The sequence below is a fragment of the Numida meleagris genome, chromosome 4 (assembly GCF_002078875.1).
Source record: "Numida meleagris isolate 19003 breed g44 Domestic line chromosome 4, NumMel1.0, whole genome shotgun sequence".
NCBI classification, from domain to species: Eukaryota; Metazoa; Chordata; class Aves; order Galliformes; family Numididae; genus Numida; species Numida meleagris.
This window is the reverse complement of record NC_034412.1, coordinates 75,947,067-75,959,769: the sequence shown is the minus strand read 5'-3', so window position 1 is coordinate 75,959,769 and position 12,703 is coordinate 75,947,067. Positions and strand designations below refer to the sequence as shown.

Sequence of the window (12,703 nt, the reverse complement as noted above, 5' to 3'; positions counted from 1 at the left end):
CTTCCTGATGCTGCTGCAGCCATGACCCTGCGTTTACCTTCCCCTTTGTCCTGGCTGTGGGATCAACTGATGGCTCAAGGGTGAGGCAATGCTTCCTGAGTCATGCTGGGTATTTCATCATCTCTTGCTGATTGTTGGAAACCTGCTAGCTATGTTTGTACAAATGATCATGATGAGGTCTTTATGAGCACCTGGAGTACACTCAGTTTTTACTGTGTAACTTTTTTTTTTCCTCTCCAAGTCTTTTGCTGTTTCCTCTGTTGGTTTACATACATTGTTGTGTTATGATAAGCCATTGAAATGTCTGAAGAAGTTGGGAGGCTGCATCTCCAATGTGTTCTGTAGGCTCAGGGATGCCTTCTCTCCTAGGGAAGATGGCTCCTTTGAATTTTAGTCTACTGCTCCCTAGCTTCCTTCTGTGCTGTCTGCCGCCAAACATTTGTGAAGCTGTCGATTCTGGGGAACATTTGTTCTGTCAGGAAACAGGAACACTTGGCATGACCTGTTCTTAAAGTAATTTTGGGGGAATTAAGAAGCTGGCAGAATTCTCTCCTGTAACCATAGGTCATGGCCCTGTGGCAGCAGCATGTGCTGCAGAAGAACCTTTGTCTCAGGTGAATCAGAGCAGTGCAACGTCACCAGGCACCAGCAATGCTCTTCTGATAACACATAGATGATGCTGAACTCCTGATGGGGAAGCAAATGTGCAATATATCTAGTCAGTGTTTTATCTTATTATAACATAGATCTGTTGGAGAAATACAAGATCCCTTCCACTGGTCTTTCAGAAAGTAAAAACAGATCAGTTGTTTAAGAACAGTTACAGCAGGGAGCGCCTCTTAGTGTTGCAACTTGCTTGTCATAAATAATCAGATGCTAATTTTGTGGGTTTTTTTCCTCTTACAGGTGCCTGAGATTATAAGCTCTATTCGACAAGCTGGAAAAATTGCTCGTCAAGAAGAGTTTCAGAGTAATCTTTCAGATATTGAAGACCCTTTTGCCAAAAAGTTTGAGGTGCTGTTCTGTGGACGTGTGACTGTAGCACATAAAAATGCACCCCCAGCACTCATAGATGAATGCATTGAGAAATTTAATCATGCGAGTTGTACAAAAAAATCAGATTCTGACTCCTCATCCCAACAACATGAAACTGCCAGTCACTCCGGAGGCTTCTTGTTCAGCAACAAATTTCGGTCTGTCTTCCAGCCCTTGATGGGTGAAGAGGAGGAGAAAAGGCCAATTAGGAAATCGTTTTCCCAACCTGGACTTCGTTCCTTGGCTTTTAAGAAGGATTTTCAGGAGGGAAGCCATAGGAGTAACAGCTTTGTCAGGTCTTTTGAAGAAGATGCTCTTTCACTAAACCTAAAAAGTCAACTTATCTATGGACACAGTGTTGTGCAGCCAACAGACATTGCAGAAAACCGGACAATGTTGTTTACGGTAAAGCAAGATTTGCAGCTAATGGTGATGTTCTCACATCTTGGAGTTTGGAATGACAAACAGCAGAGCTCTTTTTCTAAAAGATGGCAGTTACTTCTTTAATAACTTAATTGCAATTACCAGACCTTAAACTATACTTGCTGCTTCTTTATAAAGCGCTTCCTGTCAGTACAAATTGTTTTGTGTAGTTAAAATAGCTTTATGCTAAATGCTTTAAAACAGCACTATCTGAAATGTTGGGCTTCTAAAGACAATTTTTTAGAATGCAGCAGGAAGATAGTCCCTGGTTACACAATTGCAACACAGTATGTGTAGTTACTCTGGCTGTTAACAGAAGAAATAAATCTACAGGTGAATGAGTTACACGTAACTAGAGCAGAAGAAATGAACCATGATGTGGGCTAGTAGAATTTATGTCCTATGATAAGCAGTGTAATTTATGAAGGTTTTCCAGCTTCCTAACATCTGTGTAATGATGCAGTAGTATAGTGACTCCCTCACCTACTCCTCACTGCCTCCACTGCTGTCTTGCTTTTGTGTGGCTGGCAGTGCTCTTACCTTGATGGGTAAGCAACAAAAACACTTTTTCAAGACTTTAGAAAGAAGTAAGGGTTTGTGTGATATGCTCCTTCTTATAATCCTTAAGATAGATAATTTACCTATCATGTTTTATATTTTGTAATATCTTACAATACAAACCTGGAGGTGACTGTGCAATAGCTGTCTGTTACAAGCTCATCTCAGATCTGTCAGCTGCTCTTGGGTTTGGGAGTTTTTAGGAACAGTAACAGCATTTTTTAGGAGGAGAGAAAGAGCTGCTGCTAGAATGAGGATTGCCAAGGTGTTATGACTAAAAAGTAACAGTAAGAGATGTAGTTAACTATACCTGGTTAAAAACTTATGTTTACTTGTGTCAGGCTGGTAGCAGAGAGATGAATGGAAGAAGATAGAGTGAAATTTTGTACTCCAGTAAAAACAATTCCATCTTTACCTTCTTCTCCTGAGCAGATATTTCACAAAGAAGATAAAAATGCCCCTTATAATAAGATCTAACCTTTAAACAAATCCTAATTCCATTATTGATTCATATACATATTTTAGAATCGGGAAGATTAGAGATGGACGTATGTCAATGGTTTACAGGCATTCGGCCTGGTTCTGTGACAAATGGGGTGGGGGACCCACGCCTTGGGAAAGGGAAAAGGGAAAAAAGGGTAAGGAGATGGGCCTTAAAAACAAAACAGCAGCAACAATCTGAGGAGGAACAAACTAATTTACTAAGTAAGATATCGGAATGCAAAATAACACGCTATAATACAATATAATTACAATTTAAGCTGATGCATCCAATACAATGAGAGAGTGTCCAAAGTTAAGGTAGGCCTTACTCTAATACCGACGGTGAGACGGCTGGGGAGCGAGATGCTGCTGGGACAAGAGACAGGCGGAAAGAGAAAGAGAGGTCTTGTGATCTGCGTGTTTTTATCTTTCCCTCTAACCGGAAAACAGTAACGGGGGAGCAAAGTCCCCTGGGGAATGTAGTAGTTCTCTTCTGAGAACCAGATACATACACTACATGATGTTATGATGTGGAATACCAATAACCAAAAATCATAAAACCATGACAACATACTTGAGTCCAGCTCCTCTTGCTCTAGTGAGTACATTTTTACTTTATATTAAACAGGTACAGCAGTTCTTGGAGAGGCAATTATGTTCTTTTGCCATTCAGCTAGTCTGAAATTAGCTGATTATAAGGAAGTAAAGTAACCCTGCTTCGTGATTCTGTTACCCACCAGCTCATGGCATAGCTGAGTTCATGGATAGCCCCCTTGTTCATCAGTTTCTGAGTATGCATATGGTGTGCACAGGTTTTCATCTTTGCTCATCAGTTTATGTGTGGCTACTTACGAAATGATCACAAGTAACTTCACAGCCAGAGGAAAACAATTGTTTGTATCTTCTCAGTTAAAGAAATCTGGGTTTTTCCCAAGCCTGTAAGAGAGGCCGGTCTATGAGGTGAGAAAAATGTTTAGATCAGTTATCTGTTAACTCTCCTGACCTGGTTATACAGTCTGGGTTTTTAATTTTATTGTGAAGAGCTGCTTCCCTGACCATTCTCTTTGGCTTTTTTGTTTTGTTTTTATAGTATTCATCTAACTTTTGATGATTTCTGCTGCCCTTTGACCAAACATGAAAGGCGTATGTGGGGCTGAGCTAAGAGTGAGCTTCTGGGGAAGGGGAGGGCAGAGGGGTAGGATGCTGAGTAGGTATGAAAAGAAATAACCCCTAAAACACCCATGAGGTCAGCCCTGGGGACAGCAGAAGAAAACCAGTGAGCAGTCGGGGAAAATAGTTGTGTCTGGCTGAAGTAAAGGAAGAGGTGGAAGGGGGATATGCGGGACTGCTTTTAGACACCAAGAGGTGGCACTTCTCACTCTGCCCTTTTCTGCACAGGGATCTCCCTCCCACCTCTTCGTGAGGTTGCAGGTGTATTGGTGACACTGATCTTTTAACGTCTCTTTTGGGATTTGGTAGTTTTTGAAACTTCAGCAAGTTTGTCTAAGTCAAGCTGTCAATGGATCAGGATTCTTCTCTAAAATCTAATACAAGACTTACTTTAGCAGACTTTCTGATCTGCTGGGAGCCGTTAGGAATCTGAACATAATCTGTTAAAATATTACAGAGGTATTGCCAAGAGTTGAGAAACCTGAAACAATAAAAACTAAACCTTAGAAAAACCTTCACCCATCAAAAGTTTGCATCAGCTTTGAGCCTTTGCTGTACAAATGGCCTACAGATTAAATTAGGTTAGAAAATACACTTCAGTAACTTCATTTTTATAGTTAGAGTTAAAGCCTTTAGATTAGATGTAATGAGTATCTTAAATAAAATCCAAATCCTTCTCCCCTCCAATAGGTAAATAAATGAGGTGGCATTCAGCTAGAGGCACACACATGGATTTAAATTTCAGGGCATTTTATTAAGTAGCTTTTGTAATATGGTGTGTGCCAAGACTGTAGAAACTGAGACAAGAGAGTGTTAATATGTTTTCTCAGTGTGAAATGAATTACTTGTGGTATAAAATTACAGTCATCTAATTAATCACTGTTCTCAATCTCATATTTCAAATGTGAAACTAAATCAAATTTCAGTGGTGTGCAGTGCTCTGAATGCCAAACCAATGTTGTTTATTCTCTCCTTGTCAAGTAATAATTCACTAATTGGTTTAGAAATGCAGCTAGAATAAAGTTAGAGATTTTGCCCAACATTTTTGTAGTGAGAAAAACGTAAGTATAACTTTACTTGTTATCATCTTGTTATTTTGCTTTTTTTTTTTTTTTTTTTAGATTGGCCAGTCTGAAGTTTACCTTATCAGTCCTGACACAAAAAAAGTAGCAATTGAGAAAAGCTTTAAAGAAATATCGTTTTGTTCTCAGGTAAGATTGGGAATATATTCTTTCTTTAGAAGTAAACAAATAATAAATAAATAATAAAGGTGTATGTATATTCTCCACTTGTAAATCCTTATGTATTTCTCTCCCAGCTTTTCAAATGGATTCTCACCCACAGTGAATGGGGTGAGCAGTAAATGCTGTTGACAGGTTGCTAGTTAATCAGTATTTCTGTTAGACTGTTGTTCCTTCTTTGTGTTTTGCATTGTAATTCCTGAGATAAAGGCTCACTTCCCTGTCTGGTGGATGAATAATACAAGTTAGCCAGAAATTACCAAGCTGTTTCTTCTGAAATTTCAGCAGGCGTTATTGACAGTTGTGCAAATCGGTGATTCTCTGAGTTGTATCACGGTATTTTTCAAGGAGTGATAATGAGAGGGGTCAAACAATTTGTAAGAGTTCTCTGAAAAATACCTCTAAATTTAATTTTCAAAAGCATAAATTACATGTGAGTAAATGACAACTGTCTGCAGTGCAGAGGTAATGTGTGTGTGGGGCAGTGAAAGAAGGCAAATTTCAGAGCCTCATTCACTGGCTGACATTCTAGTGACGATCTACTCAGTGCCTTACAGTCTAAATGATAGTGGAGTGTTGCTAGAAAGTTTGCAGTAGGTTTACGTACCCATTTTTAACTATTAGGACTATGATTTGCTATAATTCTAGCTTATTTGTTTTGTGATGTGGGTTTTGTTGTTTTGTTTTTATAAACTGATGAGGAAAGCTTTCATCATTAAACGTACCTGTACCTATTCTGAAAATTTCAGAGTAAATTCACTAGTTTGCATGGTGTCAGATCAAGAGCTTTGAAGAGAACCCCTTGATCACAGAAAAATCGTTATCCCCATGTTCCCTTCAGCCCTTTCCCTAGGTAAGAGCTAGTGAGACAGACTTCATGTCATGCCCTGCAGGCCAGCAGACTCTTGGGCCTCTTGGGCCTCTTGGGGCACTAGGAGGCAGGTTCTGATTGAGTCTGTCCTTCTGTCTGAAGCATGTGTGGCTGGTCAGATCTTTTTTCAGCTGGATGGGTACTGATCCTGGGCTGCAGACCCAAGGACGTTTACCCCAAGAATGCAAATTTCAGAAGACTTATCCAGAACTATCTTACGTATTTGTCTTGGTCGTACAAGAACTTTCTTGAGTAATCTTTTTGTGGAGGCACTGGAGAGAAATTATAGGGGAAATCAGAACCAGTTCTTAATTTCCAGAATGCCCAACTCACCATTAAGATATTGGAAATAGGAATAAGTATGTGACCCTGGGGCAGTGTCGGGATTTGCTGGTCTGGAACAGCTGAGAGTGATTGCTCACTGCTGGTACCTTGCAGTTCTGTGAGTGGGGCCGTGATCCTAGGTGGGCTCCCCCCGCTGCAGTGGTTGGGCTTTCAGGGGAAGAACCACAAGCAGGGGAGTTAAAGAAAGGGCACAGAAGTTTGTATCCACTCTTTCATGCATTACATAGTTGCCCCCTAAAGTGCTTTAGCTTGGGTATCCAGTGGAGTTAGAGTTGGAGAAGCTGAGGACTTAATACTATTTCAGTGTCTTTCTGATCTGCTTGTTCTCGTGGTATATTAGTACCTGATGTTTGTGTGATAAAACCTTTGTTGTCTGTGTGTAAATGTCACACTCTGAGAAACTGGGTATCTATATATATTATTTTCCTTTATTCAGCTGGCATGCTTTGAGGGTTTATTGTTAGCATTTTGAATGATAAAACATTTGAGTTGCTGCAGAGTGATACTGCTGTGTTCTTTTTGGGCTATGTGCCCCTTCTGTTTTATAGAAGTATTCTGTTTTAATGTTGTTTTTTTAAAAATATTTTCTTTGTGTTAAAATGATAATGTTCAGAAATTCCTGCTGAGTTAACAGGGAAAAGAAGGGGGAAAAAAAAATCCTGATATCCATTTTCAGATCACTTAACCTTCACTGAAATTACCAATTTTATGATTTTTGTGACTTTTTGATCTAACAGCTTGCTTCACTTTAGTATGGTTGTACCATCATAGCTAGAAGGTAACAAAAGGGTACTGAATATAACTGAATTTGTGTAAGTTCTACCGCTGCACATTTCATTCATCATAAGGTTTAACAACAAGTTGTGCACTGAGGAGACATGCACAGCTATGACTTAATCCTACTCATCTGAAAGTCATTTCCTAAAAGAAAAAATTCCAGAAATTGAATACCTTCCTTAGCATTTTACCAGGAGGTAATGCTTATCTACTGTTCTAAGCAGATTATATCTGACATTGCATGCCTTTTAGGAGCAATAAATGCTTCCATGATTCATCTTTAATATATTAAACCATTTTCATTTTTAAATAGCCAAGCTTTTAGATTTAATATATATACGTATCGATTTTTCGCTGTTGCTTGTTTTGCTCTTATAAATCTAAAACAATTGTGTCTACTTAAGCAAAAGGGAAAAAGAACAGAGAAAGCTTTCCTTCACTGCTGTCTCCTATGTCAAGTAAAATACATACTGAGTAGTATTTCTTTACCCTTGTGAGAGCTTGCCAGTGGACCTATAATCATTCCCATTTAAAATAAAATGGAGCATCTTACAAGTGGAAATTTAAAAGATTCATGAAGGTTCTGTAACAGAGGAGACTTTTTTAATGACCAAATGACTTTAATGTAGCTGTAACATAGATACGTGATGTCTCTGCTATCCTGTTGGCCTTACGTGCTTTATTTTAATATGAAACAAACAGATACAAAACACTTAATGTAAATAAGACTACTTTATTACTGTTGTTTTCATGCTAGGGAATTAGACATGTGGATCACTTTGGATTCATCTGCAGAGAGTCTTCAGAAAATGGAGGCTTCCACTTTGTTTGCTATGTGTTTCAATGTACAGATGAAGCACTGGTAAGTGAAAGAAAAGAGACCTTATTGTCATCTTGTGCTCTGTATTTTGCTGGATATCTTCTACCTTAGGGCTACTGTGCTGTGGGTCAGTCCAGTGCCTCACAACTGCTGTAGGCTTGAGTTTTTGTGGTTTTTTTTCCTTTTAATCATATACAAGAAAACATTCCCAGATAGAAGTAATATCTATTACTATGCTACAAAAATAAAAAATGGTTAGCCTGGCAGAAATGACTTTACAATAAGTTTTATCTTGCTTGTGTGTTTGTGCACAGGAACAACTCCTCTTTGCTTAACATAAGCACCTTCCCAAACAACAGTGTCATTCTGGATGACAGTTGTGTTTGTGACGGGGAAAAGAGAAGCTCTGTGGAGAAGTGAAATTGTTCTTTTGCACTGTGTTCTTTTCAGGTTGATGAAATCATGATGACATTGAAACAGGCTTTCACTGTAGCTGCTGTGCAACAAACTTCCAAGGCACAGCCCCAGCTCTGCGAAACATGTCCTCTGCAAAGCTTGCATAAACTCTGTGAAAGGATAGAAGGTGGGGTTTAAAGAATTTTCTGGTCAATTTTTTTTTCTAGCAGTTTTAGTGGTGGACTATCTTATCTGTGACACTGTAGGGAAATGAATGCTTAAATAGAACTTGAGATGTGGGGGGAAAAAAAAAATGAGTGCCAGTCTCTCTTACATAGAGGACTGCTGTATAAAGTTATCTGTAAGCTAATAAGAATTTTCAAACAATCTAAGCTCCCTTCTTGTATTTCAGTTGAGTTTTGAAAACAAATTAAGAGCTTAAATGTGACTGAATTGCAACTAGCCTCGCACTGTTAGCCATATGAATGCAGCAAATTGCAGAAATTTCTCAAGAATACATACTGCAATAACCTGCTGTCCTGTTGAACCTGAGTAGGTAATGGCATTACGAGGCCTTTAAATACCAATCATTGAGTTTACAATGTACATGTTTGTATCAGTCTGAGCTCCTTTGTGAAAATGGAGCAATTATAGCCTAGAAAACAAGTTTAAGACAAAAGAACAAAACAAGCAATTATTTGCATTTCAGCAGATTTCACCACTGGGTTTTGTTCATTTAAATGATGGCTGGGGTGATCAGAGGGGAACAGTAGCTTACCAGATCACACAACTAGCTAAAGAACTGAAACCTATCTAGTATTAATTTTGATGAAATTGGAAAACCTCCAAAATCACTTTCAACTCTGTTTTGGCCTTCAGCTAGCAATCATTTTTTTGGGAAAATTCTTCAGTGCAAAGGAATCTTAATGTCTTTAATCATAGCATCTGCTTCTGAAGGAGAAATGCCATGATCAGAAACTGAAGTACAAAATACTGTCAATGGTTTGCTGTTTACCCCCGGGAAAATAAAAGGAAGAGATTTAATCCAGGATGAGAGCAGAAAAAAATAACCTGAATGGGAGAGTAGTCAGCTTTAGGCTGTCAGTGAATATTCTCAGCAAGAAACAAATAACTTCTTCGCTAATATGCAATGAATTTACTCTTTTTCAGAAGAATCTAAGGTTTACAAATTGGAGAAAATTGATAGAAAATATATTTATACAGCAAGCAAAACCCAGACAGTGGATACAAACACCAGCAAAATAGTCTACTAAAATGTCTTAGATTTGTGGGTTAATTTTGTTTTGTGTGGTGATGGAATCTTCTAGACCAGCTAAGAGTATAATCCTGGTCTGTGCTCAGTAAATCTTGTTGCCAAGAGTTCATATCCCTCATTCTAAAGACAAGAGTTCAGGAGTAGCTTTAAACTAACCGACAGTTCTTTCTAATGTTCTGTTATGAAATTGTTGCAAAGGGCCAGCTCAAAAAATTGGTACTGATGAGCTTTAGCTTACATTTTATGCATATTCATGCAATTGTTTATTTCTGACAATTTTGTTCCTCTTATTAGGGCTACACCCTTCTAAGACTAAACTAGAACTACAAAAGCATCTAACAACACTAAACAGCCAGGAGCAGGCTTCTGTTTTTGAGGAGGTTAAGGTAAGCATTAGTGTAAAGAACCAAAATTATTCTAGTTTTGTTGTGAACGATTCATTGGATTTATATCATAGTCTATTAATCGCTCGGTGCTTTATTTTCTGTATCATTATTTTTTGTATTTTTTATTTTGAAATTGGCTTATTTTTCTTCTTTTTATTCTTCTAGTATGTTAACTTCTCACTGAGAAAAACTGCATATGTTTTTTTTGTGGGTCAAGGCAGTAACCTGTACTTTAAGAATCTTCAACTTTGAGGATGACCTAAACAAATTACTGTAACATTCCCAGATCAGAAAACATCCTACATAAAAGTTAACCGAGATATTAATACTTGTTGAACTAACTGAAAATAAGTTTAACTTTCTGACTTTTAAATGAGATTCAACCTAGTGTGGAGGAAAGCATGGCTGGCTTTAAGACGGGATGACATTAAAGGCAATGTCATTGGACTTGTCACATTAGATTAGGAAACTTCAAACTTTTTTTTAATACTATTCCCTTCCTCTTTTGAGTCATTCCCGTCTCTGTCTTTGTCTGTTTCCCCGTGGCAATTTATCATCCAGTACCAAATTTAGAAGTTGCTCTATGGGAGTGACTCAGTTTGTTTGTATATAGCAGCTAGCTGACACTGTTGCCTTCTTAGTAGTCTGTACACATTTTAAGGGCCTAAAGCTTCCAGTAGTCACACAAAATAAATGTAGTTGTTAATGCTTCTTGTAAGAGCCTGCAAACAATTAACTTGGTTAAAGCAGTGGTAAAGTGTATCTCTCCTGCATATCTTTTTCCATCTTTCTTTTGAGTTGGAGCGGCTGAAATTTTAGTTATTGCGTTCATAGAGCTTCATATGTTGTAAACAGGATATGCATTTTTAAATAATTGTCTTTCTAAGGGTATTTTTTTATTAATTTAAGATGCTCTCCTGGCATTAGTTCCTTTATACTTCATCTTTTGCATTACCTCAATAGCCTTTAAACCTAACTTTGGAAAACCATGTTTTATATGATTAAATTCTATAATCATTTTTAATGATTTTTAATGCGTTATTTCATATCTAAATAGAGTGCAAGAGAGATTGATATATTCACCTTGTACAGTCCTGCACACTATTTTTTAAGACACCTGTCATTTCCCAAAAATGCAATTTCCAGTGAGAAAGATTACTAGAAACATCATGCTTAACAGCAAGACATACTTCATGTATGCTACAAACTCAGGACTACATTTTTTTTTTTAATGGGCAAAAGCATGCTCTGAAGTTATTCGCGTGTAGCAGTTTCATGCCTTTATAGTTGGCCTTTAGTTTTCAGCAAAATCTGTCATTTTGGAAGTGTGGTTTAAGTGCATCTCTGGTTGTGTTGCTGCTTTTCTTGGGACACTGGTGTCCTCTGCTGGACTGTGATGGTAGCACTAATTTAAACTTATAGTTACATATTGACAGTGACAAAATGAAAAGGGTGAGATGTTTGCTGATCGTTTTATGAATGTGTATGACTGTGCTTGTGGTGTTTTTAATTAAAGAAATTGAGACCAAGAAATGATCAAAAAGAGAATGAGCTGATTATCGCTATTTTGAGAAACATGTATGAAGAAAAACAGAAGGACCACATTCACACTGGGGAAGCAAAACAAGTAAGTAACCATTCAGTTTTAGCTCATGCAAGAGAAAGCTGAGAAAAATAATTCATTCCATACCTACGTCTTTCCAAAGGCAAATTTCCATCACTGGTATTTTGGTACTTCAAACTGTAGGCAATGTTGAACACTGGTTTTCCTTACGGCCAGTGTCACATGCCAAAATTAGGCATATATTACATGTTTTGAGTTGTCCAGTACAGTTTGGTTCCAGATCTTGGAGAAAGAGATGCAAGCTAGGTAGACCAATAATTTGGTTGTTTCTTTCTTCTCACTGCAATGACAGTTCTGTCAGAGAACATATAATGAATCTGTAATTGTTCTCACCTGATCTGTGGCTTTTACCATCTCCTTGTCTGTCTGTGTGAGCCAATGCCCTGACAACACATTGGAGTTGATCCTTGCTAAAAACCATTCTGTTGACTTAATAGCTGAAAGTTATTTCTTGTGTGTAAACCACCATTTGAAGTGACCTCAAGGAGGGATAGCTGAGGAGCAACGCTGCAGAATCAACTGCAGAAATCACAAAGTTGTAGGGGTTGGAAAGGACCTCAAAAGATCAAGTGCAACCCTTCCTGCTAAAACATTGTCACCTATTTCCAAAGAGCTAAGCTACTTTACATTCTGTGTCGGGTCATATCAGTGCCATTAAGATAGCTGTATTTGTACAGCACAGTTAAGATTTTTTGACAGTGATTAATGTTTTTGGGTGCCTCGTTCTGTGCCTTACTTGCAATGCCTGAAGGAGATCTGTATTTCAAAAGATAATCAGCACCTGTTCTATGAAAACCTTCAGTTCTGATTATTTGACCCTTTGCAAAATGTTGGCTGCCTCCCACCACTGCTGGCCGTGGTGATAGCTATGGGCCATTGTGATACAAACTAGTAAGCTAATATATGGGGAGTAATTAGTCCCCTGAAGAAACTGGGGAAGTAGCAGCAAGTCTTCATTTACTATTCGTTTATTTTATGGTTTACTAGTTGCTTATTGACCTCTCTGAGAAAGCAGAAAGAAAATTTCATATTTAGTTCTCTGGTTTCTTGGCTTGGATGTATCAGTGGAAATATATTTTTGAGGAGAGAAAAAAAAACACCACCACAGTGCTGTAGTTTTTGAATGACAGGAAGAAACATTGCATGGTGTTCTTTATCATCATATCTGAAATATCCATATTTGAAATAACACGATCTATTAAATAGTTGTCAGTTATGAATGGCTTGGAAATAGAGAGATATATAAAGCAAGGTGATATCTTAATATACATTCAGTGTGTTTTGGAAATTCCTAAGGC

The 12,703-nt window shown here is 37.9% G+C and overlaps 1 protein-coding gene across 14 annotated transcripts in view; it reads left to right on the top strand.

Annotated features, from left to right (window-relative positions):
- Window positions 1–12,703, top strand: part of TBC1D1 (TBC1 domain family member 1) — a 106,198-nt gene that overhangs the window by 52,067 nt on the left and 41,428 nt on the right. For 13 of the 14 annotated variants that reach the window (XM_021393435.1, XM_021393437.1, XM_021393440.1 and 10 more), the window contains 6 exons: window positions 907–1,440; window positions 4,791–4,880; window positions 7,661–7,765; window positions 8,174–8,306; window positions 9,690–9,781; window positions 11,298–11,408. In XM_021393435.1, coding sequence (XP_021249110.1) covers window positions 907–1,440; window positions 4,791–4,880; window positions 7,661–7,765; window positions 8,174–8,306; window positions 9,690–9,781; window positions 11,298–11,408 — 1,065 coding nt within the window. Of the gene's footprint in view, window positions 1–906; window positions 1,441–1,463; window positions 1,792–4,790; window positions 4,881–7,660; window positions 7,766–8,173; window positions 8,307–9,689; window positions 9,782–11,297; window positions 11,409–12,703 lie in introns of those variants that run through there. The other variant, XM_021393443.1, reaches the window with a different exon arrangement.